This window comes from Impatiens glandulifera, chromosome 2 (assembly GCF_907164915.1).
Source record: "Impatiens glandulifera chromosome 2, dImpGla2.1, whole genome shotgun sequence".
NCBI lineage: Eukaryota > Viridiplantae > Streptophyta > Magnoliopsida > Ericales > Balsaminaceae > Impatiens > Impatiens glandulifera.
In genome coordinates this window covers 66,410,645-66,421,614 of record NC_061863.1, presented here as the reverse complement: position 1 = coordinate 66,421,614, position 10,970 = coordinate 66,410,645, and the positions used below count along the sequence as shown (strand labels likewise).

General features: G+C 26.2%; 1 protein-coding gene and 2 non-coding genes across 4 annotated transcripts; 2 read left to right on the top strand and 1 right to left on the bottom strand.

Moving 5' to 3' along the window:
* Positions 1-46: 46 nt before the first annotated feature.
* Positions 47-117, top strand: TRNAG-GCC. Its single transcript has one exon. It is a non-coding gene; the product is annotated as a tRNA-Gly (tRNA).
* A 438-nt stretch (positions 118-555) lies between these two features.
* TRNAD-GUC lies at positions 556-627 on the bottom strand. The gene has a single exon. It is a non-coding gene; the product is annotated as a tRNA-Asp (tRNA).
* A 4,697-nt stretch (positions 628-5,324) lies between these two features.
* LOC124924138 (transcription factor TGA2.3-like) lies at positions 5,325-8,282 on the top strand. 2 transcript variants are annotated; one of them, XM_047464215.1, is made up of 11 exons: positions 5,325-5,447; positions 5,665-5,779; positions 6,035-6,135; positions 6,216-6,292; positions 6,370-6,492; positions 6,600-6,662; positions 6,840-6,899; positions 7,053-7,130; positions 7,209-7,263; positions 7,335-7,609; positions 7,698-8,282. In XM_047464215.1, the coding sequence occupies exons 2-11, from the start codon at positions 5,691-5,693 to the stop codon at positions 8,088-8,090; spliced, it is 1,314 nt and encodes a 437-aa protein (XP_047320171.1). In that variant the 5' UTR covers positions 5,325-5,447; positions 5,665-5,690; the 3' UTR covers positions 8,091-8,282. The 2 variants fall into 2 exon arrangements, with proteins under 2 accessions (XP_047320171.1, XP_047320170.1); XM_047464214.1 differs by having other exon boundaries at positions 6,032-6,135.
* Positions 8,283-10,970: the final 2,688 nt, after the last annotated feature.

Here is a 10,970-nt window from a genome sequence, read left to right as displayed (position 1 = left end):
TTAGTATTAAGTACAAATAAATAAATAGATAGAAATTTAAACAAAAGCACCAGTGGTCTAGTGGTAGAATAGTACCCTGCCACGGTACAGACCCGGGTTCAATTCCCGGCTGGTGCAAATATCTTTTTATTTTTTTTCTCAAACAATGGAAAAAAACTTCAATGACAATTAAAAATAAACTGTTAGCAATGTAATGTTGGTGTTTGAAACTGATCTAATGGATGTGGTTATTATCAATACAATTTTATCTCTTTCTCCAAATTGCATTGATGACTCATTACCACATTTCCAATGATAGCTCAATTGAAGTAGGATTAAGAAGCAATCAAACATTGATAATTTGTACATCTCCCTAATGGGAACATCTTTATTGTATAAACACTTGAGTAATAAGCTTAGAATACACATATAAGCTTGTAAAATAACTGTATATATATATATGCTCACTCATCTAAAAGGTGTTTGATAACTAAATATAAAATTATTGAAGAATGGATAGACATATGAGAAGTTACCTAGAACTGAAAGAAAGACTGCATTAAAACCAAAAAATAACGCCGTTGCCGGGGATCGAACCCGGGTCACCCGCGTGACAGGCGGGAATACTTACCACTATACTACAACGACTTGTGTTTTAAAACTCAATTATTATTATCTATAAAATATATAATAAGTTACAATTATTAATTAAATAATTGTGTAATATGATTTTGGATAGATACTCATTAAAATAACATAACTCACACATACAAACCACAAAATACCATTTTTATAGTTTTTTTCCTCGTATATATTTATCAAATAAGCCATTTTCATACATTTTTGTCTTTATTTTAACTTGAAATAGAAAGTTTTTTTCTTAAAAAAAATATGTGATATAATTAGGTTGTTTGGTTTGAATTTAGTGATATTTGGGAAAACCAAGTCTTGAGAATAATTAGTAAAATAATATATAATTAGTTTCATAGTCAGTCAAATTGTAGCTTGTTTGATGTAGTATTTTTTCTTTTCAAATAATTACTTAAAAAAAGCTTCTATATTTATATTTTGAAATATTATAAAAAATTAACTAAACATAGTTTAATTAATTATTTAAATATTTAATGGATTAAGTAATTGATAATGAGATAAACTTTATTAATTTAAACCAAATAACCACTCATCCAATAAGGTTTTGAGTTAAAAGAATAATCACTTCATTAAAGTAATTTCAAAATATGTAAATTTGTTCATTTTAGAAAGAAAAAAGTGCTTTGTTAAAAATTAATTGTAAACAAACAAGTCCCTTAATGATACGCCATTATTGACCACATAAATGCCATGGATCACTGAATCTAACTTTGAATATTTTCTTTTTGGAAAGTGTGAATATAAAATTCCCAAGAATCCCAATACGAGATCTCTCTCTCTATATATATATAAAGGATGAGATTCAAATAATTAAATTAAATATTGATATTTAAAGTTGAATAAATAAAGTGTGGTTATATGGATGAGATGAATTGTCCCGATTATGACTTATGTTCTAACTACGTACATTGTTTAATTATCATAGTTGAATTAGTATTATATTTATTTGAAAACTTTATTAATATATAAACATTTATATTTAAAAGATTTTGGTAACAAATATATATTATTCTTTATAATAATTAAATGAATCTTCCTTTTCAGTTTAAAATACAAAATCTTATTAAGGAATACTAATTTATTTGGTTTATGCAAATTCATATGTTCAAGTTTTAATGAGCATTTATCAAAAAAAAAAAATTGTGACATTTTCATATATAAACCATTTACCCATCCTTTAATATAGCATACTAATTATACTATGAAGAGCATTTTCTAGTTGGAATTTGGAATTGTCTTGTTTGTTTTAGTTTATTTAGATAAATTAACAAAATTATTTATCATTCTATTAATTTCGTTACTTAATTATTAATTAGAATATTATTTATTCATATATTTTTTAAATATTATTATTACATAACAATACCTTTTAAATCATTCTCACTTAAGACGTATCAATCGAAATAAAAGTCATGTTAATTTTTATATTATAAAATGATAACTTTATAAATTAAAGTAAAAAAATTAAACATTATATAATAAAATTCGCATCCAATTTGCTGGTGCACATTTATTATTTAAACAAATAGTGAATGAATTTGTGAAAAAAAAAAATAAACTAGAGATAAGGAGATTTAGGATTTGTAATTTTTTTTTATCAAAGTTCACAATCTCCAGGTAAATAGTTAATAGTACTAGATCTTATATTTTTTATTAATTAAGTTGCACTTGTATTTGTTTAAAGTTCATATTTATTATTATATTTAAGTTTCTATTTTTTTTTTTTAATTCATTACGTTAACTTACTTATCAATAATAGTTTTTAATAAAACAAATATTAATGTTGAATTATTACTTGTAACATTTTAAGTTGAAATGTATGTCGTGGTGGTAAGAGTCAATGTTGACATCCCATATTAAATAAATAAATAAATAAACTATATGATTTTTATTAGTCATGCATTATAATTATATATATATATATATGAATGTGACATTTTCATTAAAAAAAAATATATTTAGTCATCCATTGCAATATAGTACAATATATAGACATTTTGAACTTATTATATATCTGAAGGTGACATGTTTGCTTAATTTAATATATAATTTATTATAGTATGATTCTCAAAATACATATTTGCTCTATTTATTACTTAATTTGTATATTAATAAATTCAGATATATAAATATATTTAAAAAATTAAAAATTAAATAGAATCATCATTTATGGTGAGTTAGTTGGTGACACCTCTTAACTTAATTTTGTTATAACATTGATTAACAAAAATGAAATGGAATAGTTAGAATATGATCTCATAACTCTATATATTTTAATATATTTATATCCTTTCTTACTTTTTGAATGGAGCTAATTATTAAATTTAAATGTAGACATCATGTTAATTAAACTTTTGTAACATTGACATAATATATTATAAAATTAGTTTGACTTTTTTGTTATTGGTCCTTTCGCCCCTTTCGCCATGACACCTTCTCTCAACTTTATTTTACATACAGTCAATATTCCAAAAATTATTGGAACACTCAATCAAAATACACATTTAAATTTGTTTTTCTTTGTAAGAGATCTTGTTTTAAAATGTACTTTAATATGATTTTTAACTATACAATTTTAGTTAAAATATACCATTATTTTAAGATAATTATGGACTCATGAGAAAAAAAAACTTCAATAATATCACAAGATATCACTTTTTTAAAGACAAAATTATATTCTCAAAAGAAAAAAAAATCAATGTCTTATGCCAAGTAGGTGTATACCATTTAAAATAGACATATTTATTAATTTTAAACTAATGTCAGTTCAAACTATTAACTCATTTCACTTATATATTTGCCAAAATGCAGCTAAATCCATTATGGAGCAAAGGAATGTAACATTTAAGCTTGAGAACAAGAGAATCAATCAGTTTTTATATCAAAATGCACAATCAATTCATATTGATTTTTTATATATCAACCATCTTTTAATTTACTAAGAACATTGGTTCAATTAATTTTACCTGTTGATCAGAAATAATAAAAATAGATATGCTTTAACAAAAAAAATAATAGAACTTTCTAAATATTTAATCTAGTGAGAGATTTTAAATTACACATGTTATCATTATTTGTTTAATATTTATAAAAATAAAGAAATTAGTATCATAATGGAATAAGGTCTTATTAATAAACTCATATTATTGAAAAAAATGTTAGAAGAGATATTACTTTTTTAAAATACTTAAAATATATTAATATATAATAATAAAATTTGAAAATGCATATATCCAACGTAGAATTCATAAATTATTTGTTTTTTATTGGCTATATAGATTATATGTATTACAATATTACAATATTACGGTATTAAACATATTAATCGAACTATCCACAATTACCCTTTCTAAAATAAAATAAAATACAAAATTTACAAAATGACGGAAATACCCGATTTAAATAATAAATTTATATCTTTAAAATTTTATCTCATATTATTAAGAATGTAAAACAAGACAAAAGAAAATTAAAATTTAATAAACTTTTAGATATTATTTAAGTTGTAACTTATATTCTTTAGAAAATAAAATTAATATATTATAGAATCTAAATGAATATATTTAATAAACTCTCGTTTAATATAAATCATTATTTTACTATAAATATTTCTAACATCGTATTCTGTTAACATTTTTTTAAATGTTTCATAATTGAAAATAAATTTTCTGTTGCAGTGGTGGTAGAAACTGATAAAGTCAAAATAAGTCGAATCAATCTATCGATAAAATTTCAAATTTTTGACTTATTTATTTTAACTAATTTGCGACACAATTAATTGATGAAAGACATATTTTGAAATTTTCATTACCAGAAACATAAATTTTATAATGTTGAGTTGTGATCTCAAATAATGTATTTTTTTTGTTCACTGAAATCTTATAGAAAACATTTTCAACTAATTTATAAATATTTTTAAAGTAATTTAAAATTAGTTTGAATATTTAAAGTTGAACTAAGTAAACAAAGTTTTACTGTTACGTCACTAAAATATGAAATTCAATTTTAGTTTTTTTAATTCTATTACTAAAAAAAGTTTATCATCACAAAAAAACATATATATTTTTTAATATATATAACTTTTAAAAAATTATTTTATAAATATATATATATAAAATGAAAAATACATTGGCTTACAGCCTACCCACCCACCCACCCGGTGTATGACTCCTTGTTGAACATATCCGAGACTAAATCTGGATTTTGGTTAAAAAAAATATTTTGAAAAATATTTTAATTCTGTATATATTAATTAATTTAATGATATTTGTTATTTAAATTCAGTTTCATTAGGAGTGTTTTTAAATCTGGTCAATGATAAAATAATGTATTTTTTTATAATAAATAATATTTAATTAATAAATTGAGTGATTTAATTAATAAAAAAAATATTTAATTATGATCAAATATTTGTAAAAACTCTAAAGTAAATATAGTTACTATTTTTATATAAAAATGACTGTTGTTTTAGTTAGTGGGTTCCTACACTAGTCAAAACGAGTGAACATATAAAAAATGGATTTGACTGAATGGATTAATTTTGGAGACGGTTGGGTATTGATTATTATTAAGTGTGGTAAAATAGATGAAGGAATTTGACAAAAATGTGGAGCGGTTTCTTTTTGACAGTGTATATTTATTTTTATCCTGGAGTAAAAGTCAAAGTCGGGATTGAAAACATCTGTTAAAAAAGAGTGGAGTTTTTTTATTGGGCGGTGAGATAGTTTGGGTGCCTCCAGGAATTGCTTTCTCCCCACCCCAGCTGCCGAATCAAAGCAGTAGAGACACCACCACCGAATGGATGACTCACTGTGAAAGTATGTCGTTTTCTCTTTTCGTACTTTCCATGATCCTGCCGCTTCTTCGCCTCACCCCATCCTTGTTTCATTTGACCAAAAGGGTTTTGTGGGTTTTTGCATTTCATTCCATTTATTTCAGTTTTTATTTCCCCTGATTTTGGTAGGTCACATGAATGAATGAATGAATGAATGATAAAACTGCCTTTCATTTCTGGTTTGTTTGTTTTTCTTTCAAGGAACTGAGCTGAGATTTCGTGGTTTATGGGTAGTTCATCAATCAATCTTGTTTCCAAAGATGGTAAAAGAATATCTGCAGTGATGCCGAGCTTTACGCCAACTTCAAATCCCATGTAATAACTCTTTTTCCTTCTTTTGTCAATTGAATTAGTTTTTGCTCTCGAGTTTGCTGTCATATCATGATGTTTTACACAAATTTGAATGAGTAGGAAAGAAGGCTAACTTGATAAAACCTGGTATTTGAATCTGTTTCATCAGTTTGTTCATTCTCGCTGACAGGAACATTTCATGTCATGTTGTTTAATGTTTTATGAAGCAAGTTATTTAGTTAGTTCAAAATGAATTTGTGTGTGTTTTTCTTTTAGAAGGATTGCAGATGGGGGGAATGAATCTCAACCTTGTAGGCTTTCTTCTGACTTTGGAATACTCGAGGAAGAATCTCTCAATGGTTATACTAATATTAGAACAAGTATGTAAATGTCTTTTGACTATTTTATCTCAGAATTGGTTATATTTTGCATATTCAAACTCTTTTTAATCGATTTTCAGATCCCATCTCCTCCCAGCTAACAGCTTATAATCAAGGAGGAGGAGGTTCAGATTTCCAATTTGCATCATTGACTAAGGTGATTTATTTCATTTTATTTTTCCTCAATACAATATGATGTTACATTCCGAAAAATGTGTGGTTTTGGTATTGCAGTTGCCCAACAACATAGGTTCTTCATCAACATTCTTGGGAACTTACGAAAACGGAAGGGATTCTGTTTCTAGCCCCCGAACTGATATTTCTTCCGACGCAGATACAGATGAGAGAATTCAACAGGTGATCTTTTTCTCTTTTTTCAAAATGCTCTTGCTTGATTTGAAAATGAAATCAAATTGTTTGCATATTCTTCACCTGCTATATATATATATATATTTTTTTTGTAGTTGGATATGGTTCAATCTGCGTCGAGCGATAGGTCAAAGGGGGATAAAGTGTCGGATCAGAAGGTGATCAGTTGTTCTAGCTCTTGGGCCAATGATTATTGTTATTTATTAGGATCATTAATATAATAACCCTAATACTATTAATTCGGCTGTAACGTGTCTTCTTTGAGTGGCACTTTGGAACCTAGTCTCCAGGATCACAAAATCTAACTCATCTTTGCAATGAATGTCTATCTTCAGTCATTAAGAAGGCTTGCTCAAAACCGTGAAGCTGCTAGGAAGAGTCGATTAAGGAAAAAGGTAAATAGTAATCCAACAACATATGTTACGGCTATGCTGAATAATAGAAAATCTAAAAATCTTAAATGGTCGAATGGTCAAAGGATTATTATTTTTTCTAAAAAAAGGGTAATAGAAAATGGAAAGTGATGAATATCGTCAATTACATAACAGGCCTACGTCCAGCAACTGGAGAGCAGTCGACTCAAGCTGACTCAACTCGAGCAAGAGCTCCAGAAAGCTCGCCAACAGGTTAATTTATGGATCATGATGTTTTATTTTCTTTTATTTTTTACCATAATTGCTCACTACTTTCGCCTTTATTTAAAGGGAATATTCATTTCAAGTTCGGGGAGTGATCAATCTCACGTAACAAGTGGAAATGGTATGCTCATAATGGTTGTTTATTAGCTCAATTGTGGTTTTACTAATTAGATTCTTATATTTAAATTGTAGGTGGGGCTTTAGCTTTTGATGCAGAATATACAAGGTGGTTGGAAGAGCAAAACCGACAAATAAATGAACTGCGAGCTGCTATTAATTCTCACGCAAGCGACAATGAACTTTGCACAATTGTGGACAGTGTCATCACACATTTTGAAGATGTTTTTCGACTTAAATCTAGCGCAGTCAAGTCAGATGTTTTCCACATCTTATCGGGAATGTGGAAAACACCTGCAGAAAGGTGCTTTATGTGGATTGGAGGTTTCCGTCCATCCGAACTCCTAAAGGTGTGTTTGGGTTCACTAGCTATTATTCAAGCAGGCCCTTTTATTCAATTCAAAGTTTACAGTTTTGATGATAAATGTACACATGCAGCTTCTCGCGGGTCAACTAGAGCCTCTAACGGAGCAACAACTAATGGGAATCTACAATTTGCAGCAATCATCGCAACAGGCAGAGGAGGCGCTCTCTCAGGGTATGGAAGCACTACAACAATCACTGTCTGAAACACTAGCAAACGGTTCTCAGTCATCGGGGTCGAATGGAAACGTGGCTAATTACATGGGCCAAATGGCGATGGCTATGGGAAAGTTAGGGACACTCGAAGGATTCGCACTTCAGGCAGATAACTTGCGACAACATACTCTTCAACACATGCATCGGATATTGACAACTAGACAGTCGGCTCGAGCCCTTCTCACGATCAATGATTATTTTTCTCGACTTAGAGCTCTCAGCTCTCTTTGGCTTGCTCGACCCAGAGAATGAGAATAAGAAATAATCATGGGTTCTTCCTTCTTGAAGGGGGCTGTAATTAGATTAGTTGTTGTTTAATATGTAACAATCTAGTTTGCAATAAGGGGTCGCAACTAGGTATTAATAGTACTAAGAATTTTCATGTGCCAAAATGCGGTTGCCCAATTAAAATGTTTTAGTTGTCTAAATATTTTTGTTAGTCTCTGATTGAAATCTTATGCTATTTTGATTTGGTTTCATATTGATAGTGTATTTTGGGATTAATGAAAATATATATATATAAATTTTACTTTTTTTTGTTGTTATTGTGTGATAATATCATCAAAACCTTAACAAATTGATTATAGTAACTGTAATTATTATTTATTTTTTTTACTTTTCATTTATGATTTTTGTAACATTAAAGCCTTGAATCAAGGTATGTTGTCTTATTTCTCTCATAAAAAGAAACCCTTGATTTAGTCAAACAATCATAAATTATTTTTAAGGTTATGTATATGAGAGAGAACTGATCAGAACCATTGATTAAAGGATGGTTTGTTGGTTGTTAAGTTAACAAAGCTCCTTTATTTTGATAGATATTTATATATATATATATATAGTGGTTACATTTGCCAATTCCAATATGTAACATTATTATAGTCTTTTTAACATGAGAAGGAATTTCCATCAAACTATACCAAATCGGTAAAATCTTAAATATTTTTTTATTTTTTTTTTTTGCAAATGCACCTTTCAAAGTATAAACACTCGTGTGTAAGGAATTAAATTATGTTATATTATAATTTTTTAATTAATATTAATGTATGACAAATGGTAATAGAAGAACAAAACAAATAAAATTTGAATAGATAAAAATGAAAAAATCTTAAGTTGTAAATAATGTACTAGGTAAGAAATATATATAATAAGTTAATTAAAAAGAATAGATAGGATATTGAATAATAATTTAAAAATAAATAAAAATGGGAAATGGAGGACCCCAAAAAAGTGGTTAGATTCTGGCTATTTGTCTTGCTTAAGGCACCGTTTGTGCTCTCTCTCCAAAGCCCACTCTGCATGTGCTCTTGTCTTGTCCTTATTTAGGCCTTGTTTGTTTATGGGTTATTTGAAATTATTTTTAAATAATTTTATTTGATTGAGAATATAAAAAACGAATTATGAGTAGAGTGAAAAGGAATACGTTATGATTAAAAATATATAATAAAACAATTTTGTTTTATAGAAATTAAATAGAGAGTTTAATATCTTGATTATGATTTAAATATTTTGTTTAATATATACATATATATAAGATTAACAAACAAGACCCAGTCACCCACCAAAGATAATTCTCTATCCTTCTTGCTTTCATTTTCCGCATTTTATCATCATCATGGACTTAATTTGATAAATTACTTTTGGAGGGGATATTTTGTAGCATTAGATAACTTTAGGGTGTATAAAATTTATGTTTTTGGGTCTTAAAAATTAATTAAATATATTCATTTGTTATAACCATCACCTCATTATGATGGTTAATCTTTAGAATAAAGAATGTAGTATATTCTTATTGAAATCATTCTATTAAACTAAGTAATATTCTTAATACTTTATACCTTCTCCTAACATGCATACTCAAATTAGGTTTAATCAATTATTTGCAAACCTATTATGCATTTTTCATCCATTTCACTCTAATACAAACACATATATTATAAAACTTTAATTTGATAATTCCAAGTTAAACATAACTAAATTTTAGTTTATATAATTTTTTTATATGTTTAATTTATTATTATTTTATATATTTTATTAATATGTTTTAAATATCATAAATTTATAAAACTAAAAATTAACAACAACAAAATATTTTTTTTTATTAAAATAAAACACACAAATGAACAAATAAAAATTAATAATCAGTTACAAACTACGAAATTGAAAAAAAAAAGATTACTAAATTAATGATGTTTAATTTGTTTTTTATATTTATAAATGATTGATCTATAATTAATTTTATCATAATTTTCTATAATGGATATGAATTGAAAAATTATTAGAGTAATATTTAAAAAGTTAGAAAATTTGTGGAAAAAAATATTCTAAGAATATTCTTTTGAGTTTAAAAACAAGTTTTTGAGTCGAAGATGAATTATTATTAATTGACATTATATTTTGAGTTTGAAAATGAGTTTTTAAATTGGAGATGATCTTAGTAGAGGTGTACACAATATTTATCTTACAATTGTATTAAAAAAGTAAAGTTATCTTTACCCATTAACTAATAAAATGAATCTCACCTATTTATTTTTATTTTTTTTAATTTAAAAAGTTAACATAATCTTATTTCAATAGTTTAACGAAAAGTGATGCAGATTGGACAATCTGTTACCAACATTCTCGTGTTCCCTTATTTTCTCGCATAGAGGGGCAAAATAGATTTTTTTATTAAAAAATAAATTTATTCCAATTTTACCTTAAGCGAGGTTGTTGATAGCAGATGATTGATAGTAGATGATCTAAATTCTAAAGTGAGAATGAGGATGAAATATTTTATATTTTAAATATTTTTTGGGTTATTTAAACTATTCTATTATGTTTCAAATTTTATTACTTTCATTTTTTATCCAAAGCTAACTTTGATTTTTTTTATTCTATTATTATAATTAAATGGTTAAATTAATAATCCACAATAATGGAAATTTTCAACTTTTGATTAATGAAGACCTAATAAGTTTTAACTCATTAAGTATTACAACTTAGGATAGCACATATCATTAATGTACCATTTGCTATAATTAACATAGTTTTTTATGGATTAATTATAGCTTAATCTGATTTATTTGGAAAGAGAGCAAGAGAGAAATTTATATTTCCGTTTTCTTAATCAAAATTTATATTTCCATAAAT

Coding starts and splice junctions, on each gene's coding strand:
- LOC124924138 (XM_047464214.1), top strand. CDS start 5,691: ATGGGTAGTTCATCAATCAATCTTGTTTCCAAAGATGGTAAAAGAATA. Junction 6,136..6,215: donor TTATACTAATATTAGAACAA/GTATGTAAATGT, acceptor ATCGATTTTCAG/ATCCCATCTCCTCCCAGCTA. Junction 6,493..6,599: donor CAGATGAGAGAATTCAACAG/GTGATCTTTTTC, acceptor TTTTTTTTGTAG/TTGGATATGGTTCAATCTGC.